We start from the raw sequence: 18,321 nt of genomic DNA, 5'->3' as shown, positions 1-18,321 counted from the left end.
TGCAGGATCAGGCAAAACCAATTCAGGATCATTTCTAGTGTGTTCTCAGTGGCCTCTGAACCTGAGGATTGGAATTCTCACTTCTGGGGTGAGACATCACAAGACATGTAACAGCTGCACCCATAAATACACACTCCAACCCCTAGTTAGATGCTTTTAATCAGTTCAATATAGAGAAACGCATGATTTATGTAAACAAATACATCAGAGACTGAACCCTGGAAGTAACTTAGGGCAGGGTTCTCGTTTTTCTCCCATGAGCCCGTCAAGTGTTACTCTTTGCCCTAGTTAACCTAACTGTCTTGTTTTTAGCTGGTTCTCTCTGTCCCCTGATCAGTACTTTCTCTGTGATGTGCCTGGTGGACCAGCCTTGTTTCCTTACACTGTGGGTTTGCAACCTGCAGGGCTTCTCTCATCCCTGGGTCTCTGTCTGGCATGGCTAGTCATCTGGAGCCTTCTCTTGGACGGAGCCAGATTCAGGAAATCATAGCGTTAGAACTGGGCTGGGGCTGAATGCTGGAACTTTTGAAGGGCATGCAGTTGTGTTCCAGCACCAACACACACACACACACACACACACACACACACACACACACACACCCCACCACCACATATCCTCTCCCCGATAATTTTACATTCTGAAACATTTAATTTTATCCAGGTAACTGCATGCAGCAAGCACAAACATTTCAGCGTCTAGCTCAGTAAACCATCATCTAGGGCAGAAAGTCAGAAGTTCTCTTCCTGGGGACATGAGCTGTGCCTGGCATTGAGACTCATATACATGACATTCCACAGTGTGGAATCTCTTGTCTGTCTTTCCTTCTGCGCCGTGACCACCGTTGGCTAGAGAGGGCAGCGGTTTGTGCCTTCTAGTTGTGGTGCGGTATTTCATTGTAGGGCTCTTGCCTAATTGTGTGTACTACTGCTGATGGGCTTCTGGGATGTTTCTCATTTTATGCTTTCTAGGACATTTGAAACTGCCTATTGGAGAACACGGGGCTTGTCCCCCTCAGCTCCAGGGGCTGGATCGCCATATTCCAGCTCGCGTCTTTAGAGCTCAGCAGCTGGCCATTCTGACACAACAACAGTTACAATTTGGCTAGCAGATGTGTGTGTGTGTGTGTGTGTGTGTGTGTGTGTGTACGTACGTATGCACACTCCTGTCATTTTGTCTGGAGATGGAACCTAGAACCTCACCCACACTAAACAAGTGTTCTACGACTGAGCCACATTCGGGCCCAGGCAGAAAGACTTTTAATTATGAAGAATAATGCATGAAAAGACACTTTTGGAAAGCTGGGGTAGGGGTGGGGTGTGTGTGAACCAAACGGACTTTCTCTGGAATACTTCAAATCAAAACACATTTAAAAAGCAATTCAGAGCAGAAGGGAAGGACATGAGCCTCATTCCGCTCTGTAGACAACTCTAGGGCGATGGTACTGCCCATGCCGTGAGTTGGATGCTGCCCCTGACAGACTTTGAACAGGCCTCTCCCAATTTGCAGGGATCCGGAGATGAATTGACAGGGAATATTGTTCTAGAGACAGTTCTTTCCTTTGGCTGACACGTCAAAACCTGGTGTGGCCCTGCTAGAGCTTTCGCTCATGACGGGGGCGTGGCTACAGTAACTGCTTGTGGGAGGGAAAGGAAATTCCAAAGTAAAACATGATCCAGTCTTCTGCTTTAACCAAAGGTTTATTTGACATGGGTTTGTGCAGACACACACCAGTTAACAGGATCGTTCAAAGCCCCTGATCAAAACCAGTGTAGAAGGAGACGACGTCCTTGGCATGGATTCCCTTTCAGGAGGAGACTGACTTCGTACCACCCTGCTTAACACTGTTGTCGCTTAAACAACCGGATGACATTAATGGCACTGAGGCGTTACACTTCCAGAGAGAGGGCAGAAAACAGAGACGCATGTGCCAACGGAAACAGCTCACCTATCTGCTGGGAGTCAGTTTAACAAGCCCCCTTCCCCCCCCCCCCCCCCCCAGCCAGCATCCCTCTACACGGCCATATTAGGATCTGTCCTTGGTAAAGAGTATTGGAACAATCTCAGAACAGATATCACAGGAGACTGGGGGTGGGGGGTGGGGCACATGAGAGAGCCATACTCTCCCTCACAGTGGGTTCAGTGGCAGGTAGGGTGTGGGCCTCTCCCCTGTGAGTGATCCTTATTGTGCAAGCTGCGATGCTCTGGGGAGGAAGGCAGGATGGAGGAGTCCTGGTGCTGGTCTGCTCTTGGCCATTCCTGGCCAGAAGGGAAAGGGAGCGGGAGGCCTGGGCCTTACATAGCATTTATGGCTGGAAACCAGACAAGCCTTCACTAGCACAGGGATCTTTGTAATTGCCGTGGGATAATTGTCCATACTTATGGGATATGCTGCCGGGATGTTGCTGGAAGGAGAGAAACTCCCGTGACCAGGCACGTTTCCTCTTTTCCTCTTTTCTTAAATTGGTGTCTGCTGCTCGCCCTGTAAACACAGACCAAGCTACCTCTAGGAACACAGCTGGATCCGGTCCAAGCCCATGGCGTGGCTCTAGCTTTTCTCCTTTTTCCCACACAGGAAATCAGAAAATCTTACCTGCACAAAGCTTTTATTTATTTTATTTTATAGGATCTTGCTTGTGGCCCAGGCTGGCCTCCAACTCTTGTTTGGCCTGCCTCAGCCCCCAGAGTGCTGGGATCACAGGCGTATACCACCAGGAAGGGCTCCCAGCTTTTGACCAGGCCTCTTGACCCAGCGCTCCCCCCCCCAGCCCCCCCAGGGCAGGACTGTTTGGGTGGTGATGCTATTTCACCTTGCTTCTTCCTATTTCTGTCACAAATCACTGCCACCTGACACTTTGTTTCTGATTTCTCAAACAACCAGGCCCCCTTCCTTTCTTGAGCCAGGTCAGAAGGAATGCCTGTGGGCTAATCCTGTGAGCATGTTTTTCTTGGTCTGATGCCTGGGTGAGGGAGCAGAGGAGATATCTCAGAGGTAGCGAGAGCAGGAGCTTGTCATCTGAAAAGGGGCCAGCCTGCGTGGAAAAAAGAATCGCTCCTTTGTCTCCCCTCCCCGGGGACTGCTGAGGTGTTCCTAAGGCTAGGCTGGACTGGGGGTGGAGCCATCTCTCTCCTCTGCTCAGTGGCATTGATTCGAAGCCTCTGACCACTCAGATTTATGTTGCTTCCTCACCCTCCTCTGCCCATGCAAGAAACCACTCATCCTGGATGACAGGGGAAGCTTTAAAAACAAAGAAACAAAACAAAACAAAACAGGGCACACACACGGAAGGGGAAGTGATGGACGAACACAGGTACTGAGGAGGAAAATGCTTAAAGGATGCTATATACTATATTGAGAATTGGTCTTTTTCTTTTGGACCCGTATCCCTGCTACCCATGGAAAACCCTTCATAATAACCTTCTATTAAGGCTAGCCTGAGTTAATCTCCCCTACTATATCGACATAGATAACATCTTTGAAGCCAACACAGAATTAGCAACACAGCCAACTGACACACACTTTCTTACTTTGAGGGGCCTTTATTTGAACTTTCTCACCGTTGTTACATTTGTTAACTTAAGCATGTGCATGCAGAGAGCGTGACAGGGGATGCCATTCACTCTGCTTGGTTCCTAAGACAGGGTCTTCCTATGTAGTCCCGGCTGGCCTAGAACTCACTGTGTAGCCCTGGTTGATCTCCAATTCTTGTTCCTCAGCCTCCTGGGGGCTGGGATCACAGGTGGGCACCATCACACCAGATGGCACGCCATCTTTTGATTTGACCTGATAAACCTATTTCTTTGCTATTTCTTTGCCTGTTTGGCCAGTTTCGCTGTTCAGGTTTTAAAGACCCCAGGAGACGAAGGCTCCATTTCAAGTGCTGAAGCTAAATCACTCCTTGAATTACTTTGGGACAATGACCCTGGGCAGCCATTCAAACCCTGGCTGAACTGCGCAGCCCTTTCACATGTTCCAAACAAAGACCGGCTCACCTGACAGCAGTGTCGCAGACACTCGACTTATGGCTTAAGACATAATCCCAGGATGAGAATAGCTGATGAAAATGATCTTCCTTATGACTCAAAAGAAAAGCTCAGCACTATAATAAATGAGAGAGTACGGGTGATAGCTTTCTTTATTTAAAAAAAAAAAATCGACCTGAAAGCCTACATATCCGTTTACATTTTCAGAATCTTTTTGCCTAGTTTTGCTGAAAAACAAAAACGAAAACAAAAACAAAAACCCCGAACAAACAGAAAACATTCACTGACTGGGAACTTAAGTAGCTCAGTGGCAAACACTAGCCTAGCATTCATAAGGCCTTGTGTTCCGGCCCTAGCACAGAGAAACAAACATACAAGAAAACATTTTTCAGGAGGCAGAGAGGATCAGACTTTCAAGGGCGGCTTCAGCAGACGGTGAGTTCAAAGCCAGTCGGGGCTACATAAGGATTTGCCTCAAAACAACAACGAAATCATTAATTGCTTCTTGATTAGCCATTACTGATCTTTTCTGTACACACTTGAAGGCTGGACAAAGAAAAGAAAATGCTCAGCTGGGTTCTGCTGAAGCCCAGGGTCACTGTCTAGCATATTTCTTTTTAAATATTGAAGAAGCACTGTCCCCTTTACCGGAGCACAGTTAGCTACCTCGCACTCGTGTCTTTTTTTTTTTTTTTTTTTTTTTTTTTTTTTGCGTTTGCGTGAGTGCTGGAAGATGGGGAAATAATACTGATCTAAAAATCTGTACTGTTCTGCCTTGAGACAGACCAAGAACATCAGCTCTGCTTCCGAGAATATCACAGAGGGGACCCCCAACCCGCTAGGTAGTGCTAATCCAGGCTGCCCAGGAGAAGTGGGCAGGGTATTGCCTCCAGTTATACTGTGTGCTGTCCACACTGCAGCCATCCCTGTGGGTGTGGGGAGCGTAGCAGAATCCAAAGCAAAGTTGAAAGGATACTGGCTGTACGGTTTACAGTTTCAAGAGCAGGATCTAGCGAGACATAAGAGCCTTGTGTGAGGCAGGCCTAGCCCTAAGCCCAGTTTAGCTCAATCCACAGGCAGACTTGGAAGTGCTGACCAAAGCTGACCTGGCAGTGCAGGGGTCACAAATCATGTGACAGGAGTGACATGTCCCACATGACATTTCCACTGAGCTGACAGCCAGTGTGTGCAACCTGGTCCAGTCGACTGTACTCCCTAAGGAGGGGTTGTGTGTGAGACACTCTGACCTCAATTTAAAGACAGGACAAATGACACAGCTCCCCAGGGAGCCTTGCATAAATAGTATGCATCACATACCATGACAGCTGCCTTGCCTAGAAACCCAATTTAGTCATTTGGCTAGGAGAAAGCTTAATCAGGAGAGAGAGAGAGAGAAAAAAAAAAAGTAGAAAATCGGCCCTCCCAGAAATGTTTTCCCCTGCTTGTATACCTCATTATTGCACAGACTGTTTAGTCTACTACTTCTCAAAAGAAGAAAATATGCTCCAGGAAAAGGCACACTGTAAAGTCAAAAGACAAGAAAACAAAAAAAACTCCAAACAAACACTCTCGTTCGCTAATCTGATTTCAGGCCTTCAAGAGAAGGCTAAGTGTGGACAAAAAGCTGACTTTTAATCCAATCTCTCCAAATGGGTTTAGTTCCCAAAGGAAAATGAATAGTGAGGGGGGCCCTCGCGTTCTCTCTTTCCCTCCCGATGTGGGGGCTTCAGCAAACAGGAAGATTAAGAAGAGGAAGAGCACCCTAGAACAGACTTTCTGGCCGAGGATGGGGGAGGAAGCACCTATGTCCCCAAACCAGTCAGCTAGGCTGACGAAGCAGATGACTTGGCAGGGTACCAATGGGCGAGGTGTACAAGGCCCCTCCGATACGTGGTGCCATCCTTCCTGCTGCTCCACGGGCTGCTCAGAAGCCAACTATTGACTGGGGTTGTCCTCCCAAATTGCCACTCAACACTGCTTTCCCAGGGAGCTTGCCCTATGATGTGACAGAAGACTATATTAAGGAATTCTTAGAGGATGAAGGCTCAGTGCTGTGCACTTGTCACGTGACCCCCAGCAATCCAAAGGGGTTGAAAGGTTTGGCTGTGGATGGAGAATTAGGGGCCCTGGGTGCTCTGCATATCAGTGAGGACTTTCTAGGTAATGAGCTTTTGAGTGGATATTGCTGATCAAACACTGGATAAAGATAGGGGTGATTTCAGGTTCTTGTTTGTGTTTTTGGTTGAGATAGAAATTGAGATGGAGCCAGGCGGTGGTGGTGAATGCCTTTAAGCCCAGCACTCGGGAGGAAGAGGCAGGTGGATCTCTACGAGTTCGAGGCCAGCCTGGTCTACAAAGTGAGTCTAGGACAGCCAAGGCTACACAGAAAAATCCTGTCTTGAAGGGGGGGGAAAAAAAAAGAAAAAAGAAATCGAGATGGAAACAAAACACACACACACACACACACACACACACACACACACACACACACACACACACGGGGGTGCTGTCCTGCTGCAGACAGCTTTGAGAACTCCTCACCTAGAAGAGGTGATGTTACCTTTGGAGAAAAATATCAAGACTGTCAGAGCAGCACCAATGTGGGTTTTGGGCGGCTATCAGAGCAGCCCGTGCTGAGATATAGATCACTATGAGTGCCAGGACAGCTATGACGACAGAGGCAGCAGACACTCTGACCACAGGACTCCGGGACAGGCAATGGCAGAAGCGCGTCTGGTACTGAGTACCAGGCATAACGACTACAGAGTAGGTAAGATGAAGACCGTATGGCAGACGGGGCGATTGATCGCTCACGGAACTCCAGGGACAACTGCTTTCAGGATGATTATCAGTGTGATGAGAGGTTCCCCCCCCTGCCCCCGCACCTCCAAAGCCCAGGCTGAAAGTAAAGCCTCAGAGCACTCCTAAGGAAGACGGTTCCTCTGCTAGCACCTTCCAGCCCAGTTGAGTGGCTTCTATCTTTGGAGGGGCAAAGCCTGTTGACACAGCTGCTAGAGAAAGAAAGAGAAAAAGCGGCTACAGGAGAAGTTACAGCGTCAGCTGGATGAGCCAAAACTGGATGGCTGACTCCAGGAGAGAGACCCCAAGTCTGCCAAGTGAACTCAGGAAAGAGTACAGTGAGGACAGGAAGTGAGTCATCGCAGACTTGGGCCTCAGCCACATGTGGCATACACATATAGGAGAGCGAGAAATCTCTAGAAAATGAAACACCCAATAAAGAAGACGATTGTCACTCTCCAACCTCTAAACCTCCTAAACCTGACCAGCCTCTAAAGGTAATGCCAGCCCCTTCACCAAAGGAGAAAGTGTGGGGGGGGGGGGAGAGTGATGCTCTGAGCCTCCTGCTGGATCTCAGAGCTCAGACAGAGAGCTGCAGTCCCTTACAAGTGATAAAGGGCAAATAGCTCTGGCTCAGCCCTTGGAGGAAAAGACCAGAAGGGAAAGGAACGAAAACAAAATAGATGGGGTGAGTGTCCCAAAAGGCCAAAGCAGCGACTCTAGCTGTGGCCCTGGAGATGGAGGGAACAAAGACCGCTGGAAGGAGTTGGGTAGAAAATAGGTCAAAAAGGACCAATACTCCAGATGTGCACCCGAGCCAAAGAATTCCAAGGAGAACCGAGTCTACAAGTTCAGTTCTGCAAGCAAATTGGCTACTCTGTCTGTGGATGGTGAGGATGAGAGCGAGGAGACAGCTATACTAAGTAGACCTCCACATTCAGGGCCCTCTCACCGTATCCCTCCACCTTGGAATGTTCAAGAGCAAGTCACACTAGTCTTATGCATCCTGGCTTTGTCCCCCTCTAAGCAGTGCTCTTTGTAAATTTTAAAATATATCCACATTCTTTCAAAGCCTGGTCGCTCTGGTCATCTCACGTTCTCGACGATACTGTTAGCCTCCCAGAAGTAGTCCCTGTAAGTCACACACCTGTTCTCAAAGGCATTTATCTTGGCCACCAGAAAGTTACAGCCGGAGGAATCACTGCTTTTCTAACGTGAACCAGCTCTCCTGTACCGGTCTGTCTGCTCCTGCTGTTTCCCGTCACCCCCACCCCAACACTTAGAGAATGGGGTACTTCAGTTGATAGACTTGGGAGGCAAACAGGGGTGCATTAATGAGGAGAGGTGAGTCAGAGGCCTGAGCCGTGGCTGGGGTATTTGAAGGTTTCTGTAACTTTCCTCCACCGGAACCCCACGTCTGTGCTTGGGTTTGTAATGTGACTTACACCGCATGGTTTTGTGCTTAGGAGGACTGGTTTCTTAGCTTCCCTTAAGAATAAAGTAGAATGCAAGGAACTGTTGAACAAGGGCCTGGCTTCTCTTGCAACACATGAGCTTGACTTGTCTGCTCTGATATGCAGCTTTGTAAGGTCAGCTCTGAAGATGGCGAGCTCCCCTGTTGCAGGAGGTCAGGGTACCTGTGGACAAATGACCTTAATGGGCAAGTGTTGGTTTAGCGTGCGGCAGCAGTGGGCATAGCAAATTGCTTAGCCAGTGGACTTGATTGGCTAGTAGCTAGGAAGTGGGCTTTTAGGGTGTTGCCTACAGTTGAATGAGTTCTTTAAAAACCATTGGTTGTGGACAGTGAAGAGGGAGTTTCCCCTCTTCATGTCTATTTCCCTTTGAAAAGAAAGCTACTGTGTCCTGCCGTCCTACTTTGCTCTCTGTTAAGATTAATGCAGGGGTTGACTTATATCCCACTCCTGAATACATGTAAAATTGTGCAAAAATATTTTTCTATGAAAATGATTTATTATCTATAGACATTATTTGGGAGATGTCTTAAGATAAGTGAGGGTTTTGTTTTTCTCTCCAAATAAGTCTAGTCTTTAAAGTTGAAAAAAAGAAAGACAGAAAGGACAGACAGACAAACAGAAATAAAGAAAGGAAGAAGGAATGAAGGAAGGATAAAGGAAGAGAGAGAGAGGAGGAAGGAGAGAGAGTGGGGGGAGGTGGAGAGAGAGAGAGAGAGAGAGAGAGAGAGAGAGAGAGAGAGAGCAGTGGAGAGCCTAGGGCACATTCAGTTGGTTTCTCTCTCTCTCTCTCTCTCTCTCTCTCTCTCTCTCTCTCTCTCTCTCTTTCTCTCTCTCTCTCTGCACAGTTCTGCCCCCTTCCTCTCCGGGTATGCGATACAGATAGCTATACACCATGGCTGGCCCCACTGATCTGAGGCACACTTCCTGCTGTTTCTCCCATGGTACAGTCTGTCAGGATTCAGCTTGCTGGGCACACTAGATTTTTTTTTTCTTTTTTACTTGCCCCAGGGAGCAAAGAGAGGTCACTTCCAAGATTCTTGTTAATGTACCTCCTTCCATGCTTTCAAGCCATCTCCGCATCCTGATCGCTTCCTAAGTGAGAATCTGTTTTCTTACTCAATGTAAATCATATCCATGTTTTCTTCAGTGCCCACTCACCTCCGATTCCAAAGGAAAAGGATTAGGAAACAAAGCATGGTGTCTTTTCTTTTCCTTGGTGTAGCACCTTGGACTGCTCAGCCATCCCGACTGCTGCTTTGTTTTCTAAGCTAGCATAGCATCCCCAAGTGGTATGGTACCCAGTAACAGGTACCTAGAGGTATTTACCTTGAGCCATCCAAAAATCTCGGCTTTTGGAGTTTGGCAGCCAAAGTAAATGGATGAAAGGATGCTAACAGGCCTGCATGTTCTGAGAGCCCCCCAGTTCTCACATGCAGGCTTGGGGCACATAGGTTCTGTTCCAACTCAGAGTGCTCCCTCCCACCCCCCCTTCCCCGACCCACTCCCCACCCAGTGGACAAATCTGGAAACTAGCACTTCCCTCCCTTGTTTTAGAGCCCAAGCCATCAATCAGAGAGGTCCCCAGGCTTCAAGCTTGTGGATACAGAGACCATATGCAGGAGGCTGAGGAACTGCTGAGGGTTTGAGACTTGCCTGGACTACAGGGTGTGTTCAAGGCTAGACTGGCATACAGTGTAAGACTCGGTCTCAAAAACAAAATCAACCAAACACAAAAGTCTGTGGGACAAGGTATGGTTTCTGCTATGGTGTACACGGGCTGACCACAACCGTCTGTTCAGAGTAGGACTTGAGAGCTTCCATGGAGATCTGGTGAAAATGTCCTCTGGGTCTGCCTCCTGAGTCCCATGTCCTTTGTCACCTTCCCGGGAGATCTGGGGTCCTCTTTTCCCACCTCCCTCTGCCCTGTGCTATCCTTTTGGCTCACCCTGATCCTAGAATTTCAGAGGGCCAGCTCTGTCCCTTCAATGCACAGACACCATTATAAACTTACTTCCAAACTGTGGAAAGCCTGAAGTGCACTCTGAGCATCCAGGAAGCAGGTGTCGGGTCTGAGAGGCTGCCAGAGGCCTAGCTTGGAAGTGATATGCAGTGCTTGCTTCCCTTACCCACAGGGTCCCATCAGAAAAAAAAAAAAGACAGCTAAGTGTTTAGGCTGGGAATGGGATGGCCAATTCTCTTCAATTATGGGGAGATTTCTGACATCCATATCTGAACGTATAGAGGGGCAGAGACACACAGAACCTGTACATGTGGCTACCAGCTGTGAGGCAGCACACTCAGGGGCCAGCTGTGAAGGTCTGAGGACAGGAACACAGGGTGGCAATGGTCAGACCAAAGGCCTGCACCTAAAAGAGGTGCAGAAGGTATGGGGGCGCTGGTTGGTTGCCTTGCTGAGGCCGTGGCTCAAAGAACCAAAGAAATGTTCTCAGGTTTATCCTCCAACCGTAAGTTTTTCTGATTCCACTGCAATCAAGAAGTTTATGCCAACTTCAGACAAACAAACCAGGAATCGAAGTGAGTGAGCAATCTGCGGAAAGCGAGGCGTGCAGGATCTGTGCGCCCACCAAACAGGAAGTGAGTGGACCCTGTTCCAATTACACAGGACTGGTCTCTTGTAATGCAACGCCCTGTCTTCTCTCCCAGAACCAGTAGGATTCACATGTAAGCATTGGTGAAACATAGTTTTTAATTTCACACCTCACAGAACCCAGCTGAATGTTTCATAACGACGTAAACAGAAGTTGGGCCAAGCGCTGCAGACAAGCTGGGAGGAGAATGGCTGCCCCATGCCTATACCCTGGGACTGCAAGGGGACAGACAGCTGCTAACAAACTGGTCGGCTAAGGCCACAGAAATGTTTTCTGGTGCTGGGGCTGCTGGCGCCAGTCTTTTCTGACAAAACTGTGTTAACACTGCGTGCAATAAACCGAATCTCTTTCCTTGGAGCCATCAGGAGCAAAAAAAGAAAAAAAAAAGCCTCTTATTTCTTCCTTGCCTTCTTTTTGGTGGTGTCGTAAGCGCGGACTATTTCTTCCTGTGTAACAGCTCCATGCTCTTCTTGAGAAAAGGCATACCCATCTACGGAGAAACACACGGGAAGATGTGTTAGCCGGAGAGTCAGGGAGCTTCCCTAGAAGACCCCACTGGACCGCGTGGCCATGAGACTCTCTTAGCCTTGGAGACAGAGACCTGGGATGAAGATGCCTATGTAAGCAAAAGGGGACCATGATCAAGAGGGACTGTGGAGGCAGGGGGCTGATCTAACTGGCATGGGGACGGCTCAGAGTGGAAGGAGAGTTTGCTTTCGGCAGCTGTAGCGAAGTATCACGGACTAGGTGAATAAACTGGAGTCTGCCTTACAGTTCTGGAGGCTGGCAGTCCAATAGCAGGAGGCAGTACCTGGTGTGGGCGACAACATTAGTCCATTGGCTGGGACAGAGCTCACGTGACCCTACCACCCTTAAAGCTTCCCCCCTCAACCCCATCACCATAGCGACTACATGCCCACGTGCCTTACGGAGGCCAGTCAAGTCACAGCAGTGGGTTTCCTAGATCTTAGGGGGTCAGTGGAAAATGTAAACATGGGCAAGTGGGCCATGTCCCCACGGTCTACCACCGATCAAGAGGAAACGTCCTGATCTGCCTAATGCTATTTATGAGGCCGTAAACATGTCAGGAAAGACGCCCCTGATAGAGAAGCTGGCAAAGCCCAAAGGATGCTCGCGGTCCCCGCTTATAAACTGGACTGGCTCTGGCTGATAAGTAATCGAAGTGGGTTTGTTTCTGAGTAAACACAGAGAACAAACACATGAGAAGGAAGATTTAGTGAACGGTTCCACAGCCGCAGCGTGACTCAGCCTCACGGGGTAATAATAAAACACGTATCACCATTGTTCTACACACTGTGTGAAAATAGCTCAAAGAGTCCACCCCCCCGACACATGGCACTGCATTCCCACTTCATACCCAAGGGAAGGAAGGCCCAGAGACTTTTTTTTTTACTTGCCTGAGGTCACAGACCTCTGAGTGACAGAGCTGGGAGGCAAAGCGGGGCAGTGGGACCCACTCTCTTGTGACAACTCCTGCTGTGGCAAGAGGAACAGAAGAGTCCCATTGCTCAGTTAGATGCCCTGACCAGAAGATGGCACAGCCAAACCTATCTGTGCTTTGTCAATGGAGCTGGCTGATAATTGGCACACTGTTTTTAGACATTTTTTTTCCCTTTTTTGCAGTGTGGGGGATGGAACCCAGGGCCTCCTGCATCCTATGTAAGTGATATGAATCATAACTAACCCCACCCCACCCTATTCCTGCCATACTCTTTAAAAGGGAAAAGGAAATCAGAAAAGGTGGGCAGTTGTCAGTTTGTTAACTGGGTGGGGTTTTGTTTGTTTGTTTGTTTGTTTTTTGGTTTGTTTGTTTCAGATGTTTCATAGAGAGTAAAGTCTGCAGGGTGTGGAGACACAGTCACAGGCAAGACAGGCTGCCAAAGGTTGTAGGAGAAGGCTCCATGATATTGTTCATTTGTGTGGCCAAAACCCAGATTCCATATCCCTAGACTGGCTTCCTCCTGCCCTTCAGGAGACTGGGCCTGCCAGCTATTACCCAGAAAGGCTTGGGTGGGCACCAAGGATTCCTATGCAGAGTGGGGTGGGGGTCCCCTAGGACACTGGTCTGAGCAGGAGGGAGAAGATTTCTGACCAGGCAGTGACAGGAGGGAGGATGGCGTCAGGCAGACAGAGGGAGCAGTGAAGGTGGGAAGATCAAACTAGCTGGAGCACGGATGATGGACAGGCACATGGATGATGATGGACAGGCACACGGGTGATGATGGACAGGCACATGGATGATGATGGACAGGCACATGGGTGATGATGGACAGGCACATGGATGATGATGGACAGGCTCATGGATGATGATGGACAGGCACATGGATGATGATGGACAGGCACATGAGTGATGGACAGGCATGTGGATGATGATGGACAGGCACATGGGTGATGGACAGGCACATGGATGATGATGGACAGGCACATGGGTGATGATGGACAGGCACATGGATGATGGACAGGCACATGCATGATGATGGACAGGCACATGGGTGATGATGGACAGGCACATGGATGATGATGGACAGGCACATGGATGATGATGGACAGGCTCATGGATGATGATGAACAGGCACATGGATGATGATGGACAGGTACATGGGTGATGGACAGGCATGTGGATGATGATGGACAGGCACATGGGTGATGGACAGGCACATGGATGATGATGGACAGGCACATGGGTGATGATGGACAGGCACATGCATGATGATGGACAGGCACATGGATGATGATGGACAGGCACATGGGTGATGGACAGGTACATGGATGATGATGGACAGGCACATGGGTGATGATGGACAGGCACATGCATGATGATGGACAGGCACATGGGTGATGGACAGGCACATGGATGATGATGGACAGGCACATGGGTGATGATGGACAGGCACATGGATGATGGACAGGCACATGCATGATGATGGACAGGCACATGGGTGATGATGGACAGGCACATGGATGATGATGGACAGGCACATGGATGATGATGGACAGGCTCATGGATGATGATGAACAGGCACATGGATGATGATGGACAGGTACATGGGTGATGGACAGGCATGTGGATGATGATGGACAGGCACATGGGTGATGGACAGGCACATGGATGATGATGGACAGGCACATGGGTGATGATGGACAGGCACATGCATGATGATGGACAGGCACATGGATGATGATGGACAGGCACATGGGTGATGATGGACAGGCACATGGATGATGATGGACAGGCACATGGGTGATGATGGACAGGCACATGGATGATGATGGACAGGCACATGGATGATGGACAGGCACATGGATGATGGACAGGCACATGGATGATGATAGACAGGCACATGGATGATGATGGACAGGCACATGGATGATGATGGACAGGCACATGCATGATGATGGACAGGCACATGCATGATGATGGACAGGCACATGGATGATGGACAGGCACATGGATGATGATGGACCGGCACATGGATGATGATGGACAGGCACATGGATGATGATGGACAGGCACATGCATGATGATGGACAGGCACATGGATGATGATGGACAGGCACATGCATGATGATGGACAGGCACATGCATGATGATGGACAGGCACATGCATGATGATGGACAGGCACATGGATGATGATGGACAGGCACATGGGTGATGGACAGGCATGTGGATGATGATGGACAGGCACATGGATGATGATGGACAGGCACATGGATGATGATGGACAGGCACATGGGTGATGGACAGGCACATGGATGATGATGGACAGGCACATGGGTGATGGACAGGCATGTGGATGATGATGGACAGGCACATGGATGATGATGGACAGGCACATGGATGATGATGGACAGGCACATGGGTGATGGACAGGCACATGGATGATGGACAGGCACATGGATGATGATGGACAGGCACATGGATGATGATGGACAGGCACATGGGTGATGATGGACAGGCACATGCATGATGATGGACAGGCACATGGATGATGATGGACAGGGACATGGATGATGATGGACAGGCACATGGATGATGATGGACAGGCACATGGATGATGATGGACAGGCACATGGATGATGATGGACAGGCATATGGGTGATGGACAGGCACGTGGATGATGATGGACAGGCACGTGGATGATGATGGACAGGCACATGGATGATGATGGACAGGCACGTGGATGATGATGGACAGGCACATGGATGATGATGGACAGGCACATGGATGATGATGGACAGGCACATGGATGATGATGGACAGGCACATGGATGATGATGGACAGGCACATGGATGATGATGGACAGGCACATGGATGATGATGGACAGGCACATGGATGATGATGGACAGGCACATGGATGATGATGGACAGGCACATGGATGATGATGGACAGGCACATGGATGATGATGGACAGGCACATGGATGATGATGGACAGGCACATGCATGATGATGGACAGGCACATGCATGATGATGGACAGGCACATGGATGATGATGGACAGGCACATGCATGATGATGGACAGGCACATGCATGATGATGGACAGGCACATGGATGATGATGGACAGGCACATGGATGATGATGGACAGGCACATGGGTGATGGACAGGCATGTGGATGATGATGGACAGGCACATGGATGATGATGGACAGGCACATGGATGATGATGGACAGGCACATGGGTGATGGACAGGCACATGGATGATGATGGACAGGCACATGGATGATGATGGACAGGCACATGGGTGATGGACAGGCACATGGATGATGATGGACAGGCACATGGGTGATGGACAGGCATGTGGATGATGATGGACAGGCACATGGATGATGATGGACAGGCACATGGATGATGATGGACAGGCACATGGGTGATGGACAGGCACATGGATGATGGACAGGCACATGGATGATGATGGACAGGCACATGGGTGATGGACAGGCACATGGATGATGGACAGGCACATGGATGATGATGGACAGGCACATGGGTGATGATGGACAGGCACATGCATGATGATGGACAGGCACATGGATGATGATGGACAGGCACATGGATGATGATGGACAGGCACATGGATGATGATGGACAGGCACATGGATGATGATGGACAGGCACATGGATGATGATGGACAGGCACATGGATGATGATGGACAGGCACATGCATGATGATGGACAGGCACATGGATGATGATGGACAGGCACATGCATGATGATGGACAGGCACATGCATGATGATGGACAGGCACATGCATGATGATGGACAGGCACATGCATGATGATGGACAGGCACATGCATGATGATGGACAGGCACATGGATGATGGACAGGCACATGGATGATGGACAGGCACTCTTGCCTCTGCCCATTCCCATTTCCAACGAAAATGAATCTCCCGGAACAGGAAGTCCTACTATGTGGGAAGCAACTCCTAGCACAGCAGGAGCTCCCCATAGCCAGTCAAAAGCCATAGAGGGGCTGGGGAGAGGGCTCAGAAGGTGTTTGCTGTACAAGCTGGGGAAATGACTTTATGCCCTGGAACCCACATAAAGGTAGACGGAGAGACTGATTCCACAAAGCTGACTTTTGACCTACACACACACCTGGTACCCTGGCAAAAGCAGGGTGGGTCCTTGCATAGAGGCACAAGCCAGGCTGGATGGGAAGGTCCACTAAAGCCACACCCTGGCCTCAGACATGTGAACAGGGCTTTCCTTATGAGGCTTTCCATCTACACAGGTGGCCTTGCTCCACACATCCTGCCTCTGTGAGGTAAGGAGCAAATGCTGGGTGTAGAAATAGGCCATGACTTGCCTGAGCTCTCTGGGAATGGGAGGGGCTGCTCCTCCTCAGCCTCCTCTGTTCAGGTCCCTGCCCTGACTGCACACAACGTGCGCTTTGTGAGGCATTCTTACTGCAGCCCTGGAGGACCGCCTTTCCTTTAGATTGGTTCAAAGCAAAACGTAGTAAAAGAAATCCAGTGTGTCCTTTGTTTGCAAGGCTGCGTACCACGGTTAAACTTGACAATGTCCGTCCTCTAGGCTTCTAACAAGGAAGGTTTTGTGTGGCCTTGTGGGCCACCAGCCCCAGCAGCTGTCCCTGCATGGGATGGACTGCTAGAGCGATGCTTCTGGCTTCCACTGTGGCTGCGGCTGCCGCAAGCCACCAGGGGGACACTTCATTCTGAAGAAAGTCATTGTGATCAAGGGCAGCCCTCCCAGAGAGATTTTAAAAACATTTTATTTTCAGGCAGGAGGAAAGAGGACCACTGGGCTCCTTCTGAGAAGATGACATTCTTAGGTGGCTGGGCATCTGTCTTGGAGGTTGACCAGATGGCTGGAGTACTAGGGGCACAAAAGGGAACTTCTAACCTTTGCCTGGCTATTACTGGGCTTTGTGACCTTGGATGCTTGAAGCTGCCTGGGTTTGGGCTTGCTTCGCTGTAAAATAAAATGGCCTGGGGCAAGGCACGCCTCCCTCTATAGCTCCAGTCCTTCAGTTCTTCCCAAGGGCCCCAGGATGCATCCTTGGCTGGGTGTACTAAGGCTGCTGCCTTGCCTGGCCTGCTTACACTCTGCATGGGGGATGGGGGTGGGGAGAGGCCATAGTAGAGAAAGGAGCCTGTTTCAATAGTCAGTCCAATTTGAAAAGCTGCTAATCCTTTTTAGGAGTGTGTGTGTGTGTGTGTGTGTGTGTGTGTGTGTGTGTGTGTGTGTGTGTGTTTGTAGGGAGTTATGAATGAAGGTTAAGACATTAAAAATACAGGGATGTCCTTTTGGACACCCAACTCTGGAAGAGTCTTAATCTCATGGCTCCAAAGGGGTCCTGCGGGCTGGCAAGGGGCTGCCTCAGTAACTCTGGGTGAAGGTTGCTAGCCTTCTCTTCAGAGAGGTGGGCAAACACTTTCATCCTGACCTGTTCTCCAGTGTGCAAAACATGACCAAATGTTGTAGAAAATATTTAGCTACTAATATTTGCTATTAATACACATAAATATTTTGGTGGTTATAATTTAACTGCTTTCATACCAAAAAAAAAAAAAGAAGCAGACACCAGTTAGATTATTTTTAATATTCCTTATTTCACCTGGAGCTGGGCAGATATTAACTGCCTCTAAACTACCCTGGTTATCTTCCAGCAGCCCATCCCCCCACCCCTTCCCATGCCATTTGCTCTAATCATTGCTACCTGGGCTACTTTCCATGCAAAATAATATAAATACTTGTACATTCTTTCCAGCTGGGCTGCTTCTCTCCAGCCACACTGATCCTCAGCGTCCATTCCTCCCGCCACATGGTTCTTGAAGCTAACCATAGAGGTGTCCCATTCTTCCTCTCTTCTCCTCTACCCGTCTCGTTTCCCCTCTGCCCATCTCCTCTCCCATGATCCTCTGTCCTCCAATTCCTGAATCTTGGCCATGTCTACCTTAC

The 18,321-nt window shown here is 49.3% G+C and overlaps 1 protein-coding gene and 1 long non-coding RNA gene across 6 annotated transcripts in view; one reads left to right on the top strand and one right to left on the bottom strand.

Moving 5' to 3' along the window:
- Nucleotides 1-409: 409 nt before the first annotated feature.
- Nucleotides 410-17,629, top strand: LOC311589699. The gene is made up of 3 exons (XR_014776626.1): nt 410-491; nt 12,510-12,545; nt 17,141-17,629. It is a non-coding gene; the product is annotated as an uncharacterized lncRNA (long non-coding RNA).
- The window catches only part of ATP8A2 (ATPase phospholipid transporting 8A2), a 543,049-nt gene continuing 535,670 nt past the window's right edge, over nt 10,943-18,321 (bottom strand). For all 5 annotated transcript variants that reach the window (XM_084768271.1, XM_084768273.1, XM_084768274.1 and 2 more), the window contains one exon: nt 10,943-11,355. In XM_084768271.1, coding sequence (XP_084624397.1) covers nt 11,258-11,355 — 98 coding nt within the window. In that variant the 3' untranslated portion in view covers nt 10,943-11,257. The remainder of the gene's footprint in view (nt 11,356-18,321) is intronic.

This window comes from Acomys minous, assembly GCF_964271855.1.
Source record: "Acomys minous genome assembly, chromosome: 18".
NCBI lineage: Eukaryota > Metazoa > Chordata > Mammalia > Rodentia > Muridae > Acomys > Acomys minous.
Note: the sequence above shows the minus strand (reverse complement) of the source record. Positions and strands in the feature narration are given on the sequence as shown.